We start from the raw sequence: 25809 nt of genomic DNA on the forward strand, positions 1-25809 counted from the left end.
TGGCGGCTTCGACCGGGGGGAGGATCTCGACATTTAGTGCTGGCGCTCCACCGTAGCTACACCAATGACGCGGGGGCGTGCAACAGTAATCGCTCTAGAGCTCTCAAACACCCCTTCGCGACCCATTTTCCCTGCGTGAACCCAGAATACGACCTTCTGTTCGCTTATAGGCTCATATTCATCGGACTTGTCCTGGCCTGCTCGCCCGATCGCACTCTCGGACTTGCGACACGATGACCCAACACGAAGCCTTCCTGTTGCTCACCCTCCCATCCGCAACCATCCACACGACCACCGGGCCCGCGATCACCGGCACACTCGATGTCGAATGCATAACGCTCACCGGCCACCCCACGCCCCCCAACGGGAGGGAGGTGTTCCTTGTCCTGCGCCTTGAGGGGTTCGAGCTGCCCCTGGACCCCACGCGGGTCGTTTCTCTCGCCCGGAACAGCAACGACGACAGGGTGTACACCTTCCATCCTTGCGAGAGTGATCGTTGGTCGGTCGTCCTCACCTTCCTGGTTCCTGGCGAGAAGGATGGGTCGGCCGCGCAGGACTGGGACACGTTCGACGGTGAGCATGACGCTCGTTCAGCATCAAAGAAGTCTGATCAGTACATGCAACAGGCATACTACAGCAATACGCTGACTTCCGGCTCGAATCTACCCACGAACACACACCCGAACCCGCAACTGCAGGGCCCTCCTCGCTCCCCTATGCACCCTACGCCCCTCGCCTCGCCCGCCACGCCTCAGGCGCGTACGAGGTCGTCAACCCCGATGGCAAAGAAGCACCCGACTACCGCGGGCGACTCGTGCTCGTCGACGAGTCGAGCGGTCAGGTTCTCGGCGCCGTTGGAGACAGGCAGCCGACACACGCCGACCCCACGCTTGCAGAGCACGAGGACGTAGTGATCGACGTGAGCGGGGGGACACCCGCAGCAGGAGCAGATGGCACCCGGGAAATCGAACTCGACCCGCGCGAGATATTCGTGCGGCGGATCCCGCCTGGGGAGGAGAACTACATTACGAAGGGCGCCTCGTTCATCAGGTTCGTGCTCGCAGTCTCTGACGCCCCTCGCCCATGCTCACTGACGTCCGGCAGCTACGGCATTTCGGGCGCGGCATCGCTCATCACGCACGGCATGTCCGCCGCTTCGAACTATTACGTCTCCAAAGCGACACCGCACCCGTCCGCGTCGCCGCACCTCTCTCCGGCAGGCACGCCGCCCCCTCCCCCTCCACGCGCGATTACACTCCTCACCTCCGACCGCGCCAAGCGCGGGATGGGCGTCGCGCACAGCGCAACCGGACGTGCGGTGCAGGTCTCGGGCCGCACCGTCCGCGCCGTCGAAGGGTTCGTCAAGCGCGCCGTGCAAAAGTCGATGGGCGGGTCGCACGTAGAAGAGCTCGGCGGGACGCCGGCGCCCAGCACGCACGCAAACCATCTGGTCGCGCCCGCGTTCGGGCGGGGTGCAGCGGGGCCGTACCTGTCTGAGTCGCCCCGTGGCTCGGACGTGACGCTGCCCAGCTATCAGGACGCCACGAGTGGGCAGAAGCCGCCCCCGCTGCCCCCGCGGTCGGGTGCGTCGACGTCTGGCGGGGACAGTAAGCCACCGCTGCCGCCGAGGACTCCGCCTCCGCCCGGCGCGAAGGACGGCGCCCAAGGGCCGTCTGACCAGCCGCAGCTGACGCCGGGACAGAAGTTGAAGAATAAGGCGCGGCTTGTCGCCTCCGTCGAGCTCATCCTTTCCACCCTCGACCAGTCCACGAAGAAGATCCTCGACGTCGGCTCCGACAGCCTCTCCGCCGCCGTCGGGCACAAGTACGGCGAGAAGGCGGGCGAGAGCGCGCGGCTGATGACGGGTACGATGCGCAACGTGGGGCTGGTGTACGTTGACCTGCGCGGGCTCGGGCACCGTGCGCTGCTCAAGACGGCCGGGGTGGAGGTCGTGAAAACGCGGTTGAGGGACGGGCGCGAGGTGCGGTTGAGGACCGAGGGCGGTGGCGGGCAGGAGGGAAGGGTCGTCAAAGCGGTGGAGGTGGACGGCGAGAAACGATGAGACACTCTCGAGGCGGGACAACGAATGGACTGGAATCGTGTTCTGCCTCACTTGCATCCATGGATTATACAATGTACTTCTTACGACTCGATACTGCATATGCTGGCCCGTGGGTACATATAATTCGGGATGAACGGGGCTCATCGGCGCCTTGGTACCACTCGCAGCCCAAATCTCGCGCAAAGAGCCGGCGTCGAGCCGCAGTACCTGGCCCAGCAGTGCGCGCACGAGGATGTATGGATCCGAGTCCCGGTGGGTTCATATAGCGTACCTGCTCGCGAGACGTGCTACCAGCGGCAGTCCACGGCAACAATGCGGCATCTTTCGCCGGCTCCTCGCGCAAATATGTCACTATTGCAACCAGATCCAAGTCAAAACGGCATTACGAAGATATCATGTATATCAAAGTTGTTGAACGACCAGGCAATAGTCGCGTGTGAGGGTGACCATGATCCAGTGACGGGTGTGACACCTGCTGACTCCCAACGCGAAGCACGTGAGCTGTGCGCGCCAATATTCCTCTCCCCCTGCCATCCCGACACCACAGGTCGTCCCGGAACATGAGAGACCTGGACGCGCTACTCAACTCCGTGCCAGACATCACAGACTTTACCGAGCCCGAACTGCGAGAACTGGACTCCTCGTTGCGGTGTACCATCTGCAGGGAACTCTACGACGCGCCCGTGACGCTCACCCCCTGTGGGCATACATTCTGTTCCGTCGTACGTCGCGTCTTACTGCACCCTTCGGGACTATATGCGCTGAAAATTAACTCTCTCTCACTCTGATAGTGCGTCAGGGAGGCGATTTCCTCCAGTTCCGCCTGCGCAGAATGTCGGAAGGAAGTGAGCGATACGCAGCTCAAAGCTAATATCGCGCTCGAGAACGCCGTGGTTGCCTGGAAGGCCGCACGGTATGTCCTAGTCTACTTCTATATATGATTTTGCTCCGTATGCCCACGCAGATACTTAGAGATGTGATACTGCAGCTCTCGAAAGACCGACAAGAACTCCAGCGTCGGCTAGACGAACGACCACACAAGCGGCCCAGGCTAGACAACGCTACCTCTGCCTCTTCCGTTGACCCCATCTCGGGCCCATCGACTCCTCGCAAGAAGCATTCCGACAGCAATACTCCTCAGGACGATGATGACCTCGTCCAATGCCCAATATGCCAGACCTTCGTCCTCATGGACGTCATCAACTCGCATATGGACAACAACTGCGCGGCCCTTAAACCGCCCGACTCCAAGCCCAGATCTAAGTCCGGGTCCAAGACGAAGCAGAAGGCGGCATGGTCCCAGCTCATGAGCGGTGCCCAGCAGGGTAAAGGCAAGGACAGGGACCTGTATGTTGGGCTCCCGCCCACCCTCACGATTGTGTTCCTTGACTCTGATCCCGGGCTTGCACGGCAGTTCCGAGCTCGAAGACCGCCTGCCCAAACAGTCGTACGACATGCTCAACGACAAACAGGTTCGACATCTTCTACAGGAGCATGATTTATCGACGATAGGCGACCGCAAAACGCTCATTGCACGACACAAACGGTATGCATTCTCATTCTACGCGTAGGTGTATGCGGTTGTTCTGATCCTCATGATGCGAAGATGGGTCATCACCTACAACGCCAACCTGGACCGTGCCCCGAAACGACGTCAGACCCTCGCCACCCTCCGCGCCGATCTCAAGAAGTGGGAGTCGGAGCATAAAGGCACGACGTCCAAGCCAGTGTCGGCGGTATCCGATTCCGAAGCGCACCAGGTCGGTTGTCGTCTGAATGCGGAACTTTCGTGAAAAGGTCGCTGACTTGTATTTCAGAGGACGCACAAAACCCAGTTCGCCGCGTTGGTGGCTGCGGCGAGGCAGACGAAGACTGCCAAGGATAGGGGCCCTCCCCAGTCGCCCAGCCCTATGTCTAGGTCATCGAGCGCCGTCTCTGAAAACAAGCCGCGCGAGAGCAGCGCAACGCCGGAGCCGATAGACGGAGTTATCGAACTGGAATAGAAGCCTTGCTCGAGTGCCAGTTGGCTTATATATCGTTTGTTCTCCCATCTCGCAACTTCGCACGTCTCCGACCGCAGCATGTAATATAACATCAAGTCAACCTCGTGGGATGCATCGAAAGGCCGTGAAGAAATACAAGGGTCATGTATAGGGATGTACACTAAGCATTAACTAATCCAACAGACAGAACCGAGGCACAGGACGGGCAAGGGCCGATCATGTTAGCCTCTTACAGTAATCGGGGTTGCCCGTCGGGTTGAGCGCCCAAGTGGGGAACGGGTGCACGGTGCCGCTGCCACCGCCCACAGCGAACGTCCAGACGAAGACCATGACCTGGGTACCACCGTCCAAGGCCGCGCTGAGGAGGAAGCTTTGAAACGAACGAATGTCAGCGTCATTTACATGCATGGATATGCGAAAGGTTACGCACTTGTACTTGCGGAACCAGGTGGCGCGGTACTTGCGGAGGTACCACTGCGAGAAGATGGCAAGGGCGAAGGAGGTGAAGACTGAAGAGTTGATGCCGACGCTGAGGTAGCCGAGCTCGGCGACGAGGATCGGGGTGAAGACGTTGTTCCAGCCGAAGTTGGGGTACTTCTTGTGCAGCCACCAGAAGGGGATTGGGAACCCGAGACCCGCGAGGAGCATGTACTGCAAACAGCACCGTCTGTCAGCGATCTGTGCGGGTGGTTCGTTAACATGCAGTACGTACGGGAACGAAACCGTAGCGGGTGCCGGTCGCGTACAGCGGCTTGCCGAGCGCACCCCAAGCGATGGCATCGGAGTTGTACGACTGCACCTGCTGGCCGGACCAGACGTTGCTGCCCTGGACGTCGAGCAGAATATCGCGCTGGGAGCTGAGAACGGTCCTCATGATGACGTAGTTGAGCACGCCGCCAATGATGGTCCCGATGGTCTGCACGGCGAATGTGACGCGAGGCGGGAGCTTGGTGTATTGACCCTGCACGACTGTATCAGCGAGGAGCTACGATGACGGATGGGACACATTGAGCTCACCAGCTTGAGGTCGCGGAGCAGGTTCAGCGACTGCGACACGCTGTTGTAGCCGTAGAGCGTGAAGTACATGTTCGCCACCGGCTTTCCGGGGATGATAGCTCCGCCAACCATCTGAACCAAGTTCTCAATACTCGGGGAGTAACCGACCGTGCAGTAGAGCTAGAACGAGTGCCGTCAGGAACATGGACCGCATAGATTGCCGGATGGGCTCACCGTGCCGATGACAGGGACGAAGGCAGTCGCGAAGATGAGGGCGACGAAGAGACCCCACCACGGGAGACCGGAGTGCGCGGTGTACGACGTCGCGAGGGCCATGGCGATCGTCGCGACAAAGATCGCGACGTACCAGTACCACGGTACCTCCTTGTAAACCTTCATCTTCTGGTAGTGAGGGTCGTCGCACTCCTCGGTGCGCGCCTTCTTGATGATACCGTAGATAGACTTCGAGTGCCAGAGGATGAAGTGCGTGACGGCGGCACCGATGTACATCGTACGCGAGATCTTGTACAGCAGCTGCGACGCCGCGTACCACGGCAGGCCCTGCGCGCATCGCTTCAGAATACTGGATGATGGACAAAAGGGGGCGCAAACCGCGTACCTGCTCTGCAAGTTTGGTGTAGTTAAGGGTGTAGTCGTCGTTGAGGATCAGCAACTGGTCGTACTCCGTGCCGTTCTCGTAGAACAGGAGCTGGGTCAAGAACGGGAAGTTCTGTGCGTGCCAGACATTCTGCGCATAGCATGCACAGAACGCGATCATGCAGACGGCGCAGCCACCGTAGAGCGAGAGCTGAGTTGAGAGCGGGGTGAAGAGCGAGCCGATGGAGCCGCCGCCCGAGCCGACGTACGCCCAGTCGAAGCAGAGCGAGAAAGCGCCGAGGCCCTCATTACCGGCAGCACCACCTGAAGGCCGCGTTTGTTAATCCTAACGTGGCTCGCGACAGGCGTAGCCAGCAACTCACCGAAAATACGAGTGAACCACGCGCTCTTCTGGTCGGCCAAGCAGAAGATACTCACACCAGTGAGAGTCCTAGGCGCACGGGGTCAGATTACCAGATCAGATGACAAAGCAGTGGAGATAGAACGTACGGAGCGATGTATTCCTGGACATGATAGAGTTACAAAGGTTAGCAATCACGAAATCATGCTAATCGGGATGCATATACGCACGGGGAACCATTCCCACACCTACAGATTATCAAAGAAATGTCAGATACCGCTTCTGTGGTCACGGGCGTTAGGAGAACACGCACGAAGATAGCGATAAAGACAGCCCAGAAGAAACGCAGACGCTTCTTCTGCAGTATCGCGCTCTTGCCGCGGTGGAGCGCGTCGAAGAGCTGCACAGTGGGCACGAGCTGCGGGTAGACGGCGTAGGTCGGGTAGACGAGGAACACGCGCATGATACCAGCCATGCCGTAGCCGATGAGCTGCGAGCCGATGAGGGTGAAGATGCCGACGCCGGCGTTGGGGACGACGTTGTAGTACAGGTCCTGCGCGGCGAAGATGCTGATGGCGAGCGCCGAGTCGGACGCGGTGGCGGCCATGATCGTGATGGCAACGTGCTCCTTGAGGTTGAAGGGTCCGCCGTTCATGAAGCGCCAGAAGGCGTTGTCCGGCGTCTTCCACCGGCCCACCTGGTGCGGGCCGGGGATGACCTCTTCCATGGCCTTTCCGAGGATGTAGGCGATGATTTGCAGGAAGAGCTGGCTGACGGAGACCGTTTGCGGGCGGAAGTACTGCGAAAGGGGAAGGCAATCAGCGCAAGCCGTAAGGGCGTGAACGGAGAGCAAGGACATACGAAGATCTGCCCGAGCACGGAGCCGAAACAGGACAGACCGAGAGCGAGGAACCACATGCGAAAAGTGAAGATAGGCAACGACGGATCATCCTCGAGGGAGAGAAGACGGGTAGAATAATCCGCATCGGTTTCTGTACGCAAATATCAGCGGTCGATCCAATCGACATCGTATTATCGCAGTAACTCACCGATAGGGCGCTCCTTGCCGTCCGCGCCTAGATCAATGGCGCGGGGTCCTTCAAAGACGTCACCGACATCCGACTCGAGGGCGACGTGCTTCAGGTCCTTCGCCGTGACCGGGTGCTTTTCGTCGATGATGGACCCCTTCTCGTCGATATCGGACTCGGTACGCTTTGGCGAGTCCGGGTGGTACGGCGGCGGTACCACCGGCGCTAGGTCCTTGAACTCGGACGCCATGGCAGCGGGGATGGGGCAGGGTCAAGCCTCAAGGTACGTATGCGCAGAAGACCGCCTTATATATGTGCACGCTACGGACCGCGCTAAATCCGTTGAACGTGGTTTTTGTAGCTCCAAGCCCCAGCACTACTGGCTATGTCTTGGCTTCCATATGGGCGAGGGAGCGATAAGCTGAACCACAGATAAGAATTTCGAGTTCTCCCAGGAGAAGGTTGGCGAGACGCGAAGAAGTTGATGCACCTAGGCACGCGCTCCGTCCCACTGACCCGGTTGAAGCATTCCATGCACAAGATGGCGATATCTGTAAATGAGGGCCGAGAATCACAGGGCGGCCATAGTTGGTCCAAAGAATACGCCGGTGCCGCCCTGGGAGTGTAGGGCAGTCGAAATGCAGGTTTTCCGCCTGGTTCCAGCTGGTCCCGCCCATATTCCGACTTTACGCATGATCTTGCAATTCTCTTCAAGGGGTGGGAGATAACGGGATGTATTCAGCACAGACCGCCGTAGCACACCATAGTGGTGCATTGCTGAGAAATCTCGAGCTCGACATGCCCGACAAAGCATCCGAGCAATGCCAAGATAACGAAATCAAACCTTGTGAGCACTGAACCCGGCGAGATATCGCGCCAAAGCGGCACCGGAGAGCCACGGTCCCGACGTTGATCGCAGTTCGACGGCGCACCGAGCTCATCTTGAAGGATATTGTCCAGACGCAAGAAAACAGTAGCTATATTTCGTGCATGGTAGCGCCTTCTTGTTCTTGCAGCTGGTTGCAGTCAGGGAAGAATTAGGGCGGGCCCGGCCAGGCCCGGCCTTGCAGTCTCGGGGCTGTGCATGCACGTGGCTTAGGGGCTTGTGAATTTGAGGTCGAATTTGCCCCTCTTCGGACGTAACCCTCTTGCTCCTTCTTGCTCTCGTCTGTCTAGCAGGACATGCCACAGATTTGTCTGAGCTGAAACATCACCCCCATCAGGGCCCTTTGCCTCGTTTTTACTTTAGGTTTTGGACTCGTAGCCTTGGCTGAACTGCGATTCACTATCTTGATTCTCCACGTGAAAGGAGGAGCTCGCATCGGCACCGGGAGATCGCGGCATTTTGAACCCAGACCCTCTCATTGGCGATCGTCCTGCGTGCTGGAATTCGTTTGGAATCGTCAATTTCACCGTTGGAAGACGCAAGCATGTCGCAGGCACAGGCACAGAACGACCCCCCTCCCGTGAGTTTTTGCGGTCGCGATCTCGAAACGCAAGATCGCGCTCAGATGAGAGAACGAGCAAACCGCTGAGAGTCTGACCTCGTCTCGTTAGATCCTTGCCGCTTCCGTACACGATGTCCGATACTTTGCATCCATCATGCGCGGCATCAACTTCAGTAATGTTCGTTCAAAGCTGTGGCAAACTGCTTTTGTCTGCTCTGACGACACTTGAACCGACCCTGGCTACTCAACGGGCGATGACCAGCGGGCCACGCTCACCGCGCGTGAAACCGGCCTTACCATCCATGTCGAGGAAGCCCGAACACTGTTAGCCACCGCATACATCTTCGCCGGCATGTTCGACGAATATCAATACAGCCCCGACGTTGCTGCTCCACCCTCCCAACCGGCGACGCCTCGATCCACGGCCTTATCAGCCGCAGACGTTCCTGAAACGATCTTCGAGGTGCCTCTCAACACCCTCGTCGAATGCCTCAACATCTTCGGCACCGCCGGACCGCCGCCCAATCCAAACAGCACCAAGGCAAGGACGGCGAAGTTGAAATCCGCTGAGGACGAGGAGGGCGGAGGCGGCGAAGACAGAAACCAGCGAGGACCGCTTGACAAGTTCATCGCGTCCGCCAGCGGGGACGCGAAGAGCACAGCCATGCGCATGACATTTGCTGGGCTGGGACACCCGTTGTCGCTACATATGTGCGTGGAAAGCGCAAATATGCGTGAACGTGCGTGCCTCTGATCGTACTTATTCTGACCTTCTTTCCGTAGTGTCGAAGAATCCGGCGGACCGACAGCGATTTGCGAGCTTTCGACACTCGATCCTGAAACGGTACTAGAACTACCCTTCGACTCGGACGCGACGTGAGCTCTTCCTCGTTGGTCGTCCCTCGTGCCTTGGCTGAACATCCCTTTTTCTTGCGTATGCCAGCGTGCTGAAGATCATCCTCAACCCGTCTTGGCTTCGTGACGCACTCTCCGAGCTGGACCCATCATGTGACAAGATCACCTTCATCGGGAACCCGCCGCCAGTATCTGCAGCGCCTCAGCGGGCATCCGCCAATAGAACTCCAAAACCGTCGTTCAGTATCAAGGCCGCTGGGACGTTCGGGAGCAGCGAGGTTAATTCACCCCCCTTCTCACAGCGTGAATGGTTGACTGACTTCTTCTTTCTTTCAGATGGATTACCCGAACGATAAGGAGGTGATCGAGTCCATCGAATGCTCCGCCACTGTCAGCTTCACGTATGTTCCTCTCGTGCCTGTTCGTTCCATTCGTCCGTATCGGATATTGAATTGTCGCTCGTCCAGATACCGATTCAGCCATCTATCGCGCGTTCTGCGGGCGCTATACAGTTGTACAAAGACTTCGTTGCGTATTGATGACGAGGGACTGCTGAGCATGCAGTTCCTGATGCCAACGGGAAAGATACAACCGATGGGAACAAGCAATGCCTTCATAGAATTTCGAGTGTGTTTGCCTTCCGCTACCGGTTGCAGAGATCGTATTGCTGATATCATACTGCAGTGCTTGTCCCTCGACGAAGATATGTAACTCGCGCTGGAAATAATGGTACCTTGTATTCTTGATGTGACAACAAAAAAACTTCTCTCCGTAATCAAAACATGCACACTCGCGAGAATTATGCGTCGAGACTGCTAATACACCTCACGTTACTGCGTTCGCCCACGTTATGCGCCGTAGTTGAGACGGAAGATGTCGTTGAATCTGGTAAGATGGTGAGCTTTGCACTTGTCGGGACGTTGGAAGGGGACATACACGTAGTAGCTTCCGCCGTCGGGGATCAGCTGGAAGACCTGGCTGAATTGGAGAGGATTCTGGCCGTCGTCGACCTGGAGAGATGATCACGCGATGCATCCTGTGAGTGATCTGAGCACGATCGGGAAGGGTAACGGATATTCACGAGGAGCAGGCCGGTCACGTTCACGATGAGACTCGCGACGGTCGGCGAAGACGGCTGGGCGTCCAATGTCGTGACTTTGTGCTGGACCTTCTGGAAAGGCAGGCTCTATATTTGCAGCAAGATACGCAGGGATTCATAAGCGCACGAACATCGATGCTAGGGTTCGGAACTCTGGAGCATGCGCCTACTCACCGTCAACTTCTCTGCGATCGCGGCCGCCCCCTGGAACGGTGAGCCCTCGAAGGACAGCATGGAGCTATCGCGCTGAAAGGCAGCAGAAGTGCGTTGATAATAGTACGAAAAGGCGACGATAAACGATCAGGACGCAGGTGCTTGTATCGGTGTTCAAAACGTACGTAGAGGGACGCGAGGCCGGAGCGATCGGCGTCAAAGGTGTTGTAGTAGAAATCGGTGAACTGCTTCGCAATGGCGTTGATGTCGGCCATGGTGGAGAGCGTATATAGCGGCAGTCGAGGAGGGTATAAGCGAGGGTGGTCAGATCCTTTAGCACGAGAGCAATGGACGCGTCAAAGCTGAAAGAGATCGATGCACCGATATTGAGCAACCCGAGAATGCCAAGGCCACGTGAACACACCCTAAGGTCGGAATGATTCGACTTGAAGTATGATGGCTCCCGTGCTCGGTTCTGTTCACACTTCTACTTCGGAGCAGATCCATCAAAAGATATAAGAACGCGATGATGGGCCCGCAGGACGGGCAGCCACGGCCCTCGATGAGGCGCAAGTCGTCCGCCCAGAACCTCCTCTCGTCCTTCAAGCCGGCCCGCGACACCAATGCGCCACCGCCCACGGCCTCGCTTTCCCAGATCCAGCACATTCAGGCCCATCAGCAGCAGCCGCAGGGCGTGAGTGCGGCGGGAGGAGGTCCGCCCTTGCCATCCGCGACGGCCAGCACTTTCGGATTCGACCGTGACTACGGCGCGTACGCGCAGACGCCGACGACCGCGACCATGGCCAGGCGAGACTGGGACGTGCAGAGCCACACGGAGAGCGTTGTCAGCAACGCGAATACCATCTCAAGTACCGCAACGCTCATTGGATCAACGGCGCCAGGGAGCGGGTTGCCCGTACCCACTGCAGGCAGTCCTGCTATACCCCAAAGCACCAACTTGGAACTCTTGCGGGAGATAGTGCAGAAGCGGATCATCACGTTAACATACATGCGGAACGTACACGATGGGTGAGCGAGGATCTGCCCATTTGAGACATGCGAGCTCACTGGCACGCAGCCGGAGTCACTGGTTCCACACTATCCTCATGTCTCGTCAAGACTTGGAGCGCGTTTTTAACAACCACGCCATGAAGAAGCGGTAAGCCTCGCTATGCCTATGTCGATCTTCGCTTAGGATCTTCAATCGAGACCAGAACCCACCGGTTCGCGATCCTCGGCATGTCGCTCTCTGGCTTCTTCGACGTCACTAATCCGCAGGATTTGCTACGAAGCATCCTGAATACCCTCACGGAGTACGAGTCGTCGAAAGAGGATAGCGAACGGCCGCGGATGCAAAGGCTGTTTCGACAGGGCAAGGGTAAACGGCCCACGGTCAACATGAGCGACTATGCGATGTCCTATGCGGACGACCAGGGCTCATTCCTAATAACGCCTCATTTGGTGAGCTTCGTACATCCACACAGTATTCACCGCATTTGCTCACGTCGTTTCACAGCCATTCGCGTTGGATTATAGCCAAGTCCTGTTATCCCTCCTGGACGTGCTCTCCGAAGTCTACAACAAAATTGCGAAAATTCTTGGACCATCCGTCTTCCAACATTCACATTCACACATGATGGGCCCTCTCGGCGCCCTTTCGCCACATCCAGGTGTCTCCTACCTCTTCGCCGGTGCCCATCCCGCTGGCGCCACCCCTTCCACGGCCGGCGCCTGGAACGGGGGAATAATCGGCGTCGAAGGGTTGCCATTCGCCGCAGAAAAGGACGCCGGAGATCTGAGCGGGACGTTGTGGGGGATCGCGAACGCCAACAACTCGGGGATTTCGGGCCCACAGTTTGGTGGCGCAGGGGCGAACGCGTGGGCAGGGGTAGCAGTACCGCCTACGTTCTTGCCGATATATGGAGACATGATCCAGAAGATCGATGGGAAGCTCAAGGTGAGTCGAAACGTTGTTACCTCTATCGATCTAGCCCCTTGCCCCGGGACTCGGTGTGGATAGCGTCGGGTGGTCGCCTGTGTGCGTCTGTGGTTACCTTGGGGGAAGGCTGTCCTAACTCCTACCGATCGGAGCGCGCGACGTGACGCGGCCTGACCTGCATCGAGATGCGTACTTATGTCAGAAACACGCGCTAACGTTTCAACAGAAAATCATATCGACGCTACTGAAGGAGCTCGACCAATTCGCGAGGAACGGGATCAAAGACGAGCTCGCGACGTTAGATCCGCGGCTCAGGAGCGTGTCCGTCTCCGACGAGGCGAGGGAGACCTTCGATTTCGAGGGCAATGTATGATGGGCCATATTTGTGGATTCCGTCATCGACCGGGCACAGTGCAGGAGGGTCGGACCGCGTCCCTCAGTCGGAGGCGATTTATAGTTAAGATTGAGTGCGCCCTGAAGAGCACTCATATACACATTCTGGGACTTTTTTGCATGGTTTGTAGTGGAGCACTGGTGTACATTACGGTGTATTTTTGCTATCTTGTCAAGGACGTGCTGTAACTTCAATATTCGTTTCTGAACATGCCAAAGCATCTAGGTGTGTCGTACTATTAGTAGGCGCCGAAGCCTTCACATGACCCGCATCATCTGTGGGCGCTTGAATTCCCACCCTATCCTTGCAACGCTGCTCAAATGCTGTCCGCGCGTGTGTGCTCGTCGGCGCCATTATTCTGCGCGCTCACGGATCTTTGCTGATAGACGACCGTACATACGACGCTCGCGCCGGCTAGTGAAACAGTGGAGTGCAGTATCTCGGCCTCGTTTCCGGAGCTGCACCCGCACTCCGAGTGGGAAGCCATGTTTGTGGGTACGATCCTGGCCCGTTTCGATATGTTCTGTCTACGTGGACCCACAGGGTTGATTTCGAGGACACCGGTGTTCAGCTTGTGTCTTGACCTCGTCCTATCAACGGCATCGTTTCGCTGTCTACACGGGGTTGACGCCGATAATACCATGTCCTCCCCAGCGGGACCCACCACTCGCAAGCACGGGCAGTCCATCTCTGTCGCTTCTGCGCCAAAGCCTGGTCGGCGTCCTGAGGGGCCCAGAGGGCACGCAGAAGGTCAGTTGTACAGCTTGGCGGGGCCTGTGTCACCACCACATGGGAGGAGGGTATATAACGAAGACGTTGTACCCGTATCCCCTCTCAGTCAGTAGCGTCACGAACGTTCGCCTGCACAAACAACTCTCGCCAACTCCGTGGCCGTTCTCGTACTAGGACTTCCTACAAGTAGGCGTTTCTCTCAGGATGCAGATCCTGACGTGACTCCCCACTGATCGGAGCTTTTCAAGACATCGCTCTAATGGACACTGTTGCGATTGGGATGCCTCGGGAGAGTACGCATTCTTGCATTGATATACCGCAGGTTGTCCGTCGACTGGACAAAACCATGCTCTTCGAGCAAACGCCTCCACCCAACGATGGACGTACCCACACCCCTTCACGTCCATTATACCGTGCGGTTCGCTACCCTTCGCACCTCCGACCTCTCATAAATCACGTCGAACCCGTTCCAAGCCTTGCACCGTCACTGCGGGTATTACCGGAGTCCACCACATTATCAGCAGTCGACGATGAAGCGCGCCGTTCACCGGGTCGTCCCGCACATTCATATCGAATGTGCGGTCCAGAACAAACACCCTCCTACGTATCGTCTCTTCGAGAGACACATGCTCACAGATCAGAGCATGCTGGGTCACCCCATGGCACGCCGCCGGAAGAGAGCTATTCGCCGTGTCAGGGTGGTCAGAAGAGCTTTCGGATAGTCCTTGTTCTCTCACCGTACGGCCGTGTGCAGGCTTAGTTGCTAGTAATCTCTCAGGACTTCATTCTTGGACTGCTTCGTATTCTTGTACATGATCTCCCTTGACTCGCGTTGAATGGCGTTTTCTCTACGTATGCAAACTCCGAATAGTACGGATATCCAGAACGAGAACGAACTGTTGTTGTATTGCTTTGACTTGCGGATTGTCTGAAGGTAAACATAAGGTATTCGCGGCGTCCCTACTCAGAGGAAGGAAAAGCCGATGCTATGTCTCCGCGCGGTAATTCTTTTGACTCTCGGAGCACTCAAGCAGTATCATGACTGTGATGTCCTTGCAGCATACGGGCAACCTATAATCACGAATATGCTAGATACAGGTACATCGGCGGCTGAGGCATACGAAGACGAGAGTCAGAGAGAGCAGCTATCGATACAATTATGCGTAGGTAAGACGAGGGAAGTATGCATAGATAATGCGCGGTATGTTGTATAATGCTGGATGCTATGATAACGCCCCGAACGAATCCATGTGTGAAGTGGGCAGAAGTGATCTACGCGGCATGCCGCATAGGAAATGGTGGTCCAGTTTCGAATTGACACAGAATAAGGAAGAAGGGTGACGACGCCGGGGGATCAGCCGTCCAGCAGGAAGTCCCAGTCGATGGGCGTCTCGGGAGCCTTCCTCCCGCACCCGAAAACTCGCCTCCACGTCTCGCGGGTCTTGCACTCAGGCGCGCCCGTGCTGACATCCCACATGCGGAGGGAGATAGTGCCAGTGGTGATGACGATTAGCTCGTCTGCGCCGTCCTCGAGCGCCTCGATGCAGCTGTCGCGGGGGCGAGCGAAACGGACGCGCTGCATGATCTGGTTGGTGAAGCCGGGTGAGAAGGCGAGCCGCGAGCCGCGGGGGTAGCGTATGCGCCCGCGGAAGTCCGACGGGAGCCAGACAGTCACGTCGGAAGAGTCGGCTTGAATCTCGAGATAGAAGGGTGTGTGGGTGATTGGTTGGCGAGACTGATGATGCGATAAGGATAGGTATGATGGAGTCGCATATCGATGGTGACCTACCACTCTCGCCTTGATGTGGCCTGTTGAACTGCCTACGTACATTCGCATGCGATGGTTCAGAGGTTGATTCCGTGCACGATAGTGAGGGAGGGTGAGGGTAACGTCGACTGGGCGATGATTCGTCTCAATGGCCCAATCCCATTGTTGCCTAGGCTGGTATTTGATCTTGTGAGAGCCCTCGGTTGGGTTGTCAAGCTAATGTAAAGTAAATTAGTTGTGTGTCAAGCATTGTATAGCGGCCACGAACCAATGGGCTGCCGAGAGGTGAGACGGGGCTCGAAAACTTTTCGTCCTCGTGGGACAGAGACGACGACGACGAGGCATACTGCAATTGTATTATCAGCGATCTCGTCGTTATTACACGCAGAGAACACGTACCAGGGGTCTTTGAGGCGAATATACCATTGCTAAGAGGAGAAGGGACTCTGATCGACGAAGGGCGGGGGAGAGATGACCACCCGACCCCCGAAGCGATATCTTATAGGAAAGGGCCAACATCCTCTTGTTGTCTTACTTGCATCTCGAAGAGGAAGAGAAAATACAAGGCTTGCCGTTTTCGGAAGCAAAGCGCCGTCCGCACTGAAACCGGCTTTGTTTACGTAAGCTGCCTCCGCCCCTTCTCTCCGCGGGATGCGTTGTTCCCTTTCGACGACCGTCGCAGCACAACTGACTTATACGGACAACGAGCGACAGCGTGCCGGACCGCGTCCGATTGCAATGGACCGATACGTTTCTCCTCTTCTCCACTCACTGGAGTTTGGAATGATACCCGCGAATCAGTCATCAAGACGGATGGAGGCCGTTCACCGTAGGCCCAAATCGCGGCCCGGACGTGGTCTGCGTTATTGAAGAAGAAATACAAGACTACATTGTATGGATTTAGGAAGAATAAGGGCGTCCGCATCCGCGGCCAAGGATGCACGATCTCCTCCGATCCGGCGCCCGGCGTCTATCCATGGTGCGAATGTGGTTGACCAGCTGCCGGTAAGTAGATGGTGCACTCAAACGCAATCACAGCATGAAGAAGCACGGTCGGAGCGCAAGAGATCGCCGTACGGAAGGTCGTCAGCGCACTCGCCGAGAGGGTTTGCCGCCAATGTCAAGCCGTCATCACCTTAAGTGAGACCTTGCCATCAGTCGTGATCAGTACCTTGTCTTGCATTTCAGATTCCGAATCTTCGCCTATACGGATAAGGCCCTCATCCACGCGGGAGATGAGTTCTTTCGACAGCGAGACTCCACTTGATTGCTGGCCATCGTGGCGGGAGGGATATATTGCGCCCTTGAAGCTGACAGGTAGGGCCAATATCACGTCTATATTGCCTAGAGTCTGGACGTGAAGTTCCAGTCTATGCCCCTTGCCGTTCAGCACCTCGTGCTGCGTGATATGTGTTCAGGATCATGATCGATTAAATTGATAAAGAGAAGATGTAATACATCACTGACAATCTCTGCAAGCACGACCCCATGTTTAGATTTGAGGACGATGCTCGAACATTCGTTAGGTGCGAGATCGTGTTCTTCTTTATCGCGCGCCTCTGATGACACCCATAGCCTGTACCTCGGGGTAGGAATTGGATCCTCCGAGGGCTCCACATTATCAACGTCAGCCGAATAGAAGGGTGCCGGTCGGCGGGCCTGCTCTATCTCCCGGACTTCAAGATACAATCTATCTGCAAGCTGAGGCGGCAACATCAGCCAGCAGCTCGAGAATCCTTAGCCACATTGCGTACTTGCTTCGAGGAACCATGCGAAAAAAATAACTGTATTCGTCTCGCTTCAATGCGCCATATGGCGGTCAAGCAAGGACATACAGTGCGGCGTTTCAAGCTTGACCGATTGATGGTGGGCAAAGCAGCGATCCGATGAGGCGAACGTTTCGGAGAACGACATGGAGAAGCGCTCGATGCGTTGTTTGACTTCTCGCCACTGCCATTGCGACGCAATGCGCGCTTCTTGAGCGCCGCGAGCTTGTGAGACTACGCTACATGCGTGAGCGGAACGACTGTTGAAGTTCGTGCCACTTGCCGACGAACGGGTCCAGGGTATGTCTTTAACCATCGTAACGAGTGTAGTCAAAAGTCAGAGTACCAGCCTCCAACCAGCGGGTTAGATAAAATCTAGAATGAGCGTGGAGAGGTAAATGGAGAGTGAAGGGAATTATCAGCGTCCAAGAGAGACCGATTTGAGCAATCGCGAGTTTGCCTGCTGGAAGTGCACAAAGAAACCACGTGCGCGTCATTGTCCTTCGACGCGGGCCACACCTACGCGTCGCGACCTTACTTAGTCCGACTTGTGGCCCTGCAGACGAGATGCAACTCGGATACGCCATTGTGCCTTTGTCCCACAGCCTTTCCAGTGTCATGTTATGGGAAGAGGAACAACGATGGCACAGACGCACGTTTTGAATGGTGAGGAATGCATATCAACTGTCATCGCGCCAGGTGGGTTGGCGCATCATGAGGATAAGTAGTTTTCGTCCATCGCTATCGGCGTCTAGATAAGCAAGGTAAATAGCATCAGAAGCTCCGTCCCGAGGCGTCCATTCTATAGCGCAACGGGCGCTAAGAAGACCGGCGTGGGAGATAGAGAGCGTAATGAGGGAAGCGAGGGACAAGTTGCTGTTTTCCACTTTCCAGAACTGAAGACTTCACCTCAAGGCAACGCCTGGAGGAGTAGGATCGTCTCTGCGTCGATCGGAAAGGCAGTCCGTTACTTGTCCTCGCCGTGTAAGTGGGGAACATGCTCGAAGCTTCTCTCGATCACTGCGGATGTTGAACCCCGTACATTCCAAGACAGCGTCCTAACGAGATAGCGAGCGCTCTGTGGCCTTAAATACCAACGACTAAGAGCTCGAGATCGACAAGTTGCGTGAACCACAGCCTGGAGTTGATCTAAGAAAGGTGAGCCTCAGATGCAGATGAGGTCAGCATGACTCGAGCGGAACCTGCCGGAGCGGAGTTCAAAATTTTTATCCTCGGTTTAAAGTCGTCGTCTTGACTCTTGAGCACTTCCAAAAGCCCAGAGGTCCCTCAGTTCTCGGAGCATGTGTTTTGGCGAGGAAACATTCCTTAAGGCATATCGAACGTCGTCTGAGGGCGTTTGGGGTATATGTGCAAGGCAGGAAGGTCGTGATGAAGTGCCATCAAATTTCGGACAGAGTTTTGACCCGAATCGGGCCTTGAATAGAAATTTCAAATTGCCTTGGGTATATAAGGACGCGACTCGTTTGCATCTTGACCTCCCTTTCTCCCGTCGTGAAGTTTCCCACGCTTAGAACCAGTCAACTAATTTTCCGTAGTCCTTGCACGAACATGCTCCCCGCCCGCCAGCTCAACTTTGGTCGTCCCGCCGCCTCGCAGAGCCAATGGCAACCACCTACCTATCAGCCTGCCCAGCTGCAACAGCAGCAGCAGCAAAAGCAAGTGGATCAATCTTCTACTCAAGGACTGGCGTTACCGGGCACGTCTGCGGCGAACGGATCTCTCGCTTTCCCCGGCTCTGCTCCTGCGCCATCCTTCCCTACCACCGCATCCCAGAAGACATCCCAAACCCCACCCCAGGTTTCGCAGCCTAAGGCCGGCCCTTCGACGCCCGCCGCCGTCCCCTCCACCCCCGCGCCGCTCACCCTCGAGCAGCAGCACATCACGGCTGTGGAGGGCATCGTACCTCAACTGCAGAACATCGTCGCGACGGTCAACCTCGACTGTCGTCTCGACCTGAAGACGATCGCCCTCCACGCCCGGAATGCCGAGTACAACCCGAAGGTTGGTACAGTTTCATCTTCTATGTTCTTTCACGTCGAACTTCTTTGGTTCGCGTGATTGTAGCGTTTCGCGGCCGTCATTATGCGTATCCGCGATCCGAAGACGACGGCCCTCATCTTCGCCTCGGGCAAGATGGTCGTGACCGGCGCGAAGTCCGAGGATGACTCGCGGCTTGCCGCTCGCAAGTATGCGCGCATCATTCAGAAGCTCGGCTTCGACGCCAAGTTCTCGGAGTTCAAGATCCAGAACATCGTGGGCTCTTGCGACGTCAAGTTCCCCATTCGTTTGGAGGGATTAGCGTACAGCCACGGACAGTTCAGCTCGTATGAACCCGAGGTATGCTCGGCCTCCGTCTGCGTTCTGAGCGAAGCTTATCGTCATGTAGCTTTTCCCCGGTCTCATCTACCGTATGCTTAAGCCGAAGGTCGTGCTGCTCATCTTCGTCTCTGGAAAGATTGTCCTCACCGGCGCGAAGGTATGTGCGGCATGAACCTAGTAGATGTTTACGAATATTGACTTACTTTCCTACTGTAGGTCCGCGAGGAAATCTACGCTGCTTTTAACACCATCTATACCGTGCTATGCGAATTCCGCAAACCGTGAGCGGTGTGCGCATGTCGTTTCCCTCGCGCCGGCGTCGTCGTTATTTCGAGGCTCATCTCGACGATACGACGCCGGAGGGTTGAAAACTGGCGTCAGAGGGGTCGAGGGCGGAGACGCTGACGTAGTGCACGAGGGATGCTCTACCCCCTCCCTCCCGTCGCCCACAATTGGGATTGGTCCCCTTCATCCAATCCTCCATACCTACATGTCATATTTTATTGTGGTATAGTTGCGAGTTCCATTTCATCGAGCCCGTACGAACTCTGTCATCATTACCTTACATGCATCTTTGGTATTACGCATTTGTATCATTACTACAACTACAAAAAGCAAATGGAAAGACCATATTAACGAGATCAGAAAGGGCGAATGAATGGACTTCCCCTGAGATGTTGGGTAGGATCGAGTCAGATGAAATGCTGATTTCCGTGCGGTCTGCGATAATGGACCGACTAGTATCCAGCTTTAGCATCATCGTCCTTGTTGCTCTCCTCAACAAAAATGTCGACCGGCGGCCCGCCCTTGATGGTTCCTGAGGACGCACCCAACCAGAGTGCGATGGAGAAGGTCTTGGAGGCCTTGAACATCAAGGAGAAACCCGAGACGTACGTCGGTTACCCCGACCTGCCTCTATCCAACTAACGCTCACTATCGTTCAGTCAGGTCCAGCCCGCAACTTCTGCAGGCGGAGAACCAGTCAAACCGGCGCTTGTGTCCGATGCGCACGAACAGGTTGTCACACCCTGGGACGTCCAAGGCGCGGTGTCTAGCGACGGCAAGCAGACCGCGATCGACTATGATAAGCTCATCGTACAATTCGGAACTCGGCGTGTGGATCAAGCGATGCTGGAGCGATTCGAGAGGTTGACCGGTGTCAAGCCGCACCCTTTCCTACGGAGAGGGCTGTTCTTCTCGCATCGGTGTGTACCTTAGGTCCCTACCGCGCGAGCTCCTCGGAATGTTGACCAACTGGACGCACTGTGCAGCGATTTTGATAAAATCCTGGATCGGTATGAGCAGGGGAAGCCTTTCTTCCTCTATACCGGGCGAGGTCCGAGTAGTGGCAGCATGCATCTCGGACATTCCGTTCCCTTCGCATTCACGAAGTGGGTCTTCACAGGCTCTATCATGGATGTACGCTCACGAACCGAAGATGGCTTCAGGACGTCTTCGATGTTCCGCTTGTCATCCAGCTTACAGGTACGTATTCGCAAACAAGTTCCCGGACACCCAAACTGAACGTGGTGATGCAGATGACGAGAAGTTCCTGTTCAAGCACGAGCTGAAGCCCGAGCAGACGCTCCAGTTTGCGAAAGAAAACGCGAAGGACATCATCGCCTTTGGATTCGATGTCAACAAGACATTCATATTCAGCGATTTCGAATACCTTGGTGGTGCTTTCTACAAGAACGTGTCCAAAATATCCAGGCAGATCAGCTATAACCAGGCGAAAGCTACCTTCGGTTTCAACGACTCGTGAGCACCCGTATCATAGCTATCCTCCATGATCGGCCTCAACGGTACCATCTCAGAGACAATATCGGCAAAATTCACTTCGCCTCCATCCAAGCCGCTCCGTCGTTTTCCAACTCATTCCCTCAAATCTTCGGCGAAGTGTCAAACATCCCCTGCCTCATCCCTTGCGCCATCGACCAAGACCCATACTTCCGGCTTACTCGCGACGTCGCGCAGAAGCTCAAGTATCCCAAACCGACGCTCTTGCACTCCAAATTCTTCCCCGCACTTCAAGGGCCACAGACGAAGATGAGCGCGAGCGACCCGAACTCAGGTATCTACATGACGGACACGCCCAATCAGATCAAGAACAAGATCAATCGGCATGGATTTAGCGGCGGCAAGGAAACGGAGGAAGAGCATAGACGATTAGGTGGTGACCCCGACGTCGATGTCGCGTACCAATACCTGAGCTTTTTCCTGGATGACGATGAGGAGCTCGCAAGACTGGCTACGGTGAGTGTGCTTGTTGCATGGCCCGTGAACCACGTGTGATGGATGTCGCTTTGTCAGGAATATCGTGCTGGGACGCTGCTGACGGGGCAGCTTAAGGCGAGATGTATCGCTCTGCTGACGGAGATGGTCACCAGCTTCCAGAAGGTCAGTATGTCGACCATGACCTTGCGTCTCCGAACTCATTCGTGTGACAGCGACGCTCCGAAGTCTCCGCTGAAACCCTCGCTCAGTTCATGGATGGCACGAGGAAAATTGTCCCCTCATACGGCAAGGCGAAGACTGCTCCGTCACATCCGACTGCTTGATAACATGTTATGTACTTTATCTATCCGAGGGTCTCCCAAATACGCTGTACTGAATACCGGAAGAAGAGCAAGCGAGATACCAGCACCTATAATGGCATGCTTCTAGTGGCATGCTTCTAGTGACACAGACCTTAATGAACGGGTCCGTCTCGAGCCCGTACTCGGAGCTGACAATACCGACCTGGCGTTGCGCGCCTATTCCTCAGGGAAAGCATTCAGCTTGACGGGTCGATTGTTGGACAATATTCAATGGACCACCGACTGGGATGGACGATGGTTGGAGCTGGAAACATACTGGTGGAAATATACTGACGCAACGATAGAGGCGCGAAAACATGATTGGATCATAAAAGTGGACGTGTAGATGGAACATAAACGCTTGGAACGATGTGCTGGCTTGGCGTATCGAATCGAAGATTCATCTCGTGTCCGTGACAAGGTTGCTATGACGCGCGCTATGACTCTGAGCAATTCCTATTTTTCTCAGGCATACCCGAACATGAAGGTGTGTTAAAAGAACGCCCTACAGGTCGAGTCCTCGGACTTTGTTTCCGACGAGATATGCTGGTGCGAATTTCTCGGGTTTGAAAACTGTCTCGCCGTCACTGTTCGATCACGACGCACGAACGTTAGCCAGAGCGGCCTCGAACTTGTTCTCGAAGTTCATTGCAGTAGCCTAGAGCATGCTTCAGCGCTTGTAACATGAAGATGACAAAAGGGTGACATTATCGTATGTCAATGGAAGCAAGCGAGTGACATACACAGAACATCTTATCAGAGCGCATCTAGAGGATCCAGAGCAAACTGCGTTCGACATATCACCTTGACCACATATGTAGTGTGGTCGCAACATCCTGCCCTGGTCAACAGGAATGCGTGACCGTCGCCCTGCTGAGTGCGCGCTAGTAAACAATCTCCACGACCATGTCTTCGACGCTCCTACAATCAGATCGGAGAATATTTGGAGCAAACTATATTGCCGAAGCATATCCGTAGAGAGGCGAATGGCGACAAACGGTGGCTATATGCGTTCGCAGAAGCAACGACGATGATCCTCGGCCCCAAAGGTCAATAATTCGAAGCGTTCGAACGATGATTCAAAAGGAAACCAGCGTGACCAGGCTCTCCACATCGACCACTTCGAGGTATGCTTATAAGGCCGATAGCCCCATAACCCCACCGTCGAATCTACGAGTCTTGATGGCGTCGTGGAGGCAGAAGAGCGCAGCTGAACAGCTGATTCGGATCTTGTCACTGATCAGTATAGAACAGTATGCGTCGTCCGTTCTGTAAGACGGGGATGGGAAGTGGTCGCGTGAGCGGTCGCTGGGGGCCCTCCATTGGCTGGTGTCACGCGAGATGGGTCACGGTGTGCGATCGACGGTCGCGTCGCATCGCGTCCTAGCTACAGGGGTACTCCTCGAAAGAACATCTAGGTCGTTGTCGTCGGCAGTGTAGGCATCCTCTAGGTCCCGATCGTCGAGTGCGTCAGATGTCAGGCAACAAAAGTTCCGTAAGAGGAGGACTTCGAGTTTCCTGAATGTTATCCGCTTGTCACTGTGTCACGATATAAGCTTTCAGCGTCACAACCAAGTGCTTGGCATGGAGTTAAGATCAGTTTGAGTCCTTTTATGGTACGAAGGCGATGACGCAGTAAGCCAAGCTCAGGGGAGTTCACAGCATGAATAATGGCTTGAGCAAGGGAAGTCGCGATCGCTGCAGCAATGGAGGGGTAGGATCCGAAGGCAATGGAACGTTGGTGGCAAAAAGGAGGTGAGATCGCATGCAACCTCCAGACGCCCGCGACCGCGAGTCTTCATATGGTAGAGAAGGACGGGAGGAACTGCAGGGTGTGTGCAGCGTGCAAGCAGAGCAACGACGTTCTGGCACGGCTTATCGTCGCGATAGATAATCTCATCTCCTGCTATCTCACCCCCGCACCGGAGATCCCGGTAATCTATGCAGCCTCCATGGAATCCCGCACTCGAGATAGCAGACCGGCGACAAGCGATTTCCGCGCATTACATCATAGCCACGCGCTATATGTACCTCCAGGAAGGAAATCGTTTCCCTTGCGTCTCCGCGTCGTCCTTGAGAGAGAGAGGAAAAATCCCACTTCCGGAAGGCCGGCCCTTACACGTTCATATCCCATTAGCGCCGTGCCTCGGTAGTTTATTAGACCAGCGACATAGCTGAGTTAGGGAGACAGGAGGAAAATACTTATTTCTTCCCGGGATGCGCAGCACCCGGCGGATGCGGGGATACCGCGTGTGCTTCGGGACGTAGTAAGCTATCCATTTCAAGGATCGGCAACGCTGGGAACGGCTCGGTAGGATCACGACAGGCAGGTGGCTGAGAGGCCGAAATGAGCAGCGAGAATGACGGCAGATGCGGAAGGAGAGCGCAGATGAAGCGCAAGGGCGGGAGGGGGTTGGGCGTAGAGCTAGCCTGGAAGAGACGAGAGCGTGCACGTGAGAAGGGCGAAGTCCGAGAACGTTTTCGAGACTTTCCGCGCACGCTCTTGGATTCGTGAACGGTGAGCCCGGGACGCGAGTGTACCGCGAGAGACAGCAGCCGGATGCAGGCGTTTACCGTTGCGCCTGAGTTGCGAGCGGACTGCCGCGGGCATAGGGCCAGGAACAGGCTGAGACTTGGGATGAGCATGCCCGATGCTGCTCACCATCATCGAGGAGTTGCACTGTAGACGGATCGATCCTGTCGTTTCCGGATCTGAGCCCAGATAGACTAGCTTTGATGTCCCGTGGGTATACTAGGGCCAATATGCACGAGCGGGCGGCTGGCCCGTCGTGTGGCTCCTGCAGGCGGCTTTTGCCTTGGATGTGCAGGTGGTTAGGTATTCTGCTGCCGGTGGCATCTGCCGGTAAATATGCCCGTTCTGCGACCGATACTGAGCATATATTGATTGGTCCGGACGGGCAGTATAAACGCTTACCCTAGCGCTTCCGACCCTGCATGCTTGGTGCGTCCGCGTCATGATGCGAATCCCTTCCCAAAGTCTAACACGTATCGCGCGTCCTGGTAGTCGAGAGGGAATCTCCAGTCGTTGGTAAGGCTGCAGCCGAAGGGCGAAATATAAGTATATCGGAGATAGCGGTCCCAAACGTCCTGCAAAAGCGGATGCTTATCTCGCCCCTCGTTCGGAGTTGCTCGAATGCATTGTGGCAGAGCGCTCTTCGACCTTCGATTCGCGAGGAAGGAGACAAGAATAGACCAAGAGATGCGCGGGGGCAAAAAAGCAAGGCTGGCGAATCAGGAAGGCAGTATCTGAGTCTGATTCTGAAGGTCGCCGCGCAGTCCGCGCCAGGACGAACGTGCATGGGCGCGGGATTTGCGCCCGCGAGGCTTGGAAGAAGGTTTGATATAAATGCCGGGCGGAACACCGGCGCTGTCACTGGCGTCGTGCGTCCTTCGTTCCCTTGCTTGGGCGTTTCCCATCAAGACCTTCGGCCGGGCGGGCGGGATCAGTGGTCATATATGTCGGCGTAACGTCGGAGTTGGTGTTTCTTTTAGGATTAGTATTGCGAGCTGAAGGTTAATGTTACCCAGAGCGTGACGTCGTTGCGCTCTTGGCGGCCCTCCACGATTCGGTTGACATCAAGAGGGGATACTTCGAGGCCAAGAGGAAGGAGAGATAAGCGTCGCAATTTGCGAGGGCGGGCACGAGCGCGAGCCGGATGCGAGAGAGA

At 55.9% G+C, this 25809-nt stretch overlaps 10 protein-coding genes across 10 annotated transcripts; 6 read left to right on the top strand and 4 right to left on the bottom strand.

Annotated features, from left to right (window-relative positions):
- Positions 1-233: 233 nt before the first annotated feature.
- On the top strand, positions 234-2191 carry PUNSTDRAFT_144466 (uncharacterized protein; the record flags this gene model as incomplete). Its single annotated transcript, XM_007385046.1, has 3 exons — positions 234-573; positions 627-1050; positions 1105-2191. 3 exons carry the CDS (start codon positions 234-236, stop codon positions 2060-2062), a joined length of 1722 nt encoding a protein of 573 aa, XP_007385108.1. The 3' UTR covers positions 2063-2191.
- Positions 2192-3014: 823 nt separating this feature from the next.
- Positions 3015-4065, top strand: PUNSTDRAFT_69405 (uncharacterized protein; the record flags this gene model as incomplete). Its single annotated transcript, XM_007385047.1, has 4 exons — positions 3015-3409; positions 3477-3608; positions 3669-3822; positions 3880-4065. The coding sequence occupies 4 exons, from the start codon at positions 3015-3017 to the stop codon at positions 4063-4065; spliced, it is 867 nt and encodes a 288-aa protein (XP_007385109.1).
- Positions 4066-4281: 216 nt separating this feature from the next.
- PUNSTDRAFT_45421 (OPT oligopeptide transporter) lies at positions 4282-7297 on the bottom strand (the record flags this gene model as incomplete). The annotated part of the gene is made up of 12 exons (XM_007385048.1): positions 4282-4435; positions 4496-4716; positions 4778-5026; positions 5083-5241; positions 5296-5622; positions 5681-5982; positions 6042-6109; positions 6169-6182; positions 6250-6267; positions 6333-6818; positions 6881-7011; positions 7069-7297. 12 exons carry the CDS (start codon positions 7295-7297, stop codon positions 4282-4284), a joined length of 2358 nt encoding a protein of 785 aa, XP_007385110.1.
- A 1116-nt stretch (positions 7298-8413) lies between these two features.
- On the top strand, positions 8414-10943 carry PUNSTDRAFT_104199 (Rad1-domain-containing protein). Its single transcript, XM_007385049.1, has 12 exons — positions 8414-8513; positions 8605-8673; positions 8758-9206; positions 9279-9371; positions 9439-9628; positions 9687-9751; positions 9818-9977; positions 10035-10235; positions 10287-10360; positions 10432-10536; positions 10624-10695; positions 10788-10943. The coding sequence occupies exons 1-8, from the start codon at positions 8478-8480 to the stop codon at positions 10059-10061; spliced, it is 1089 nt and encodes a 362-aa protein (XP_007385111.1). The 5' UTR covers positions 8414-8477; the 3' UTR covers positions 10062-10235; positions 10287-10360; positions 10432-10536; positions 10624-10695; positions 10788-10943.
- A 157-nt stretch (positions 10944-11100) lies between these two features.
- Positions 11101-13143, top strand: PUNSTDRAFT_53312 (uncharacterized protein). The gene is made up of 4 exons (XM_007385050.1): positions 11101-11631; positions 11681-11761; positions 11817-12063; positions 12119-13143. The coding sequence occupies exons 1-4, from the start codon at positions 11165-11167 to the stop codon at positions 12620-12622; spliced, it is 1299 nt and encodes a 432-aa protein (XP_007385112.1). The 5' UTR covers positions 11101-11164; the 3' UTR covers positions 12623-13143.
- A 102-nt stretch (positions 13144-13245) lies between these two features.
- On the bottom strand, positions 13246-14316 carry PUNSTDRAFT_53314 (uncharacterized protein). The gene is made up of 2 exons (XM_007385051.1): positions 13916-14316; positions 13246-13853 (listed from the first exon to the last, which is right to left on the bottom strand). The coding sequence occupies exon 2, from the start codon at positions 13420-13422 to the stop codon at positions 13252-13254; it is 171 nt and encodes a 56-aa protein (XP_007385113.1). The 5' UTR covers positions 13423-13853; positions 13916-14316; the 3' UTR covers positions 13246-13251.
- Positions 14317-14775: 459 nt separating this feature from the next.
- On the bottom strand, positions 14776-15861 carry PUNSTDRAFT_144470 (uncharacterized protein; the record flags this gene model as incomplete). Its single annotated transcript, XM_007385052.1, has 4 exons — positions 14776-15402; positions 15457-15651; positions 15704-15781; positions 15835-15861. 4 exons carry the CDS (start codon positions 15859-15861, stop codon positions 15022-15024), a joined length of 681 nt encoding a protein of 226 aa, XP_007385114.1. The 3' UTR covers positions 14776-15021.
- Positions 15862-16555: 694 nt separating this feature from the next.
- PUNSTDRAFT_135529 (uncharacterized protein) lies at positions 16556-17349 on the bottom strand (the record flags this gene model as incomplete). The annotated part of the gene is made up of 4 exons (XM_007385053.1): positions 16556-16834; positions 16903-17129; positions 17190-17219; positions 17271-17349. The coding sequence occupies 4 exons, from the start codon at positions 17347-17349 to the stop codon at positions 16556-16558; spliced, it is 615 nt and encodes a 204-aa protein (XP_007385115.1).
- Positions 17350-19085: 1736 nt separating this feature from the next.
- PUNSTDRAFT_32888 (TATA-box binding protein) lies at positions 19086-19826 on the top strand (the record flags this gene model as incomplete). Its single annotated transcript, XM_007385054.2, has 4 exons — positions 19086-19223; positions 19287-19559; positions 19609-19698; positions 19758-19826. Coding segments are annotated over 4 exons (570 nt in total), but the record flags the coding sequence as incomplete, so codon positions are not given.
- A 501-nt stretch (positions 19827-20327) lies between these two features.
- Positions 20328-22102, top strand: PUNSTDRAFT_114410 (tryptophanyl-tRNA synthetase; the record flags this gene model as incomplete). Its single annotated transcript, XM_007385055.1, has 8 exons — positions 20328-20431; positions 20486-20746; positions 20813-20932; positions 20980-21026; positions 21080-21302; positions 21359-21797; positions 21855-21941; positions 21992-22102. The coding sequence occupies 8 exons, from the start codon at positions 20328-20330 to the stop codon at positions 22100-22102; spliced, it is 1392 nt and encodes a 463-aa protein (XP_007385117.1).
- Between the last annotated feature and the right edge of the window lie 3707 nt (positions 22103-25809).

Source organism: Punctularia strigosozonata, assembly GCF_000264995.1.
Source record: "Punctularia strigosozonata HHB-11173 SS5 unplaced genomic scaffold PUNSTscaffold_8, whole genome shotgun sequence".
Lineage (NCBI taxonomy): Eukaryota > Fungi > Basidiomycota > Agaricomycetes > Corticiales > Punctulariaceae > Punctularia > Punctularia strigosozonata.

Bases quoted from the DNA above. Each gene is read 5' to 3' on its own strand.
- PUNSTDRAFT_104199 (XM_007385049.1), top strand. From the start codon at position 8,478: ATGTCGCAGGCACAGGCACAGAACGACCCCCCTCCC. The intron at 9,629-9,686 runs GTTAATTCACCC...TCTTTCTTTCAG, and splicing joins GGACGTTCGGGAGCAGCGAG to ATGGATTACCCGAACGATAA. The intron at 9,752-9,817 runs GTATGTTCCTCT...TCGCTCGTCCAG, and splicing joins TCCGCCACTGTCAGCTTCAC to ATACCGATTCAGCCATCTAT.
- PUNSTDRAFT_53314 (XM_007385051.1), bottom strand. From the start codon at position 13,422: ATGGCTTCCCACTCGGAGTGCGGGTGCAGCTCCGGAAACGAGGCCGAG.
- PUNSTDRAFT_53312 (XM_007385050.1), top strand. From the start codon at position 11,165: ATGAGGCGCAAGTCGTCCGCCCAGAACCTCCTCTCGTCCTTCAAGCCG. The intron at 11,632-11,680 runs GTGAGCGAGGAT...ACTGGCACGCAG, and splicing joins ATGCGGAACGTACACGATGG to CCGGAGTCACTGGTTCCACA. The intron at 12,064-12,118 runs GTGAGCTTCGTA...GTCGTTTCACAG, and splicing joins TCCTAATAACGCCTCATTTG to CCATTCGCGTTGGATTATAG.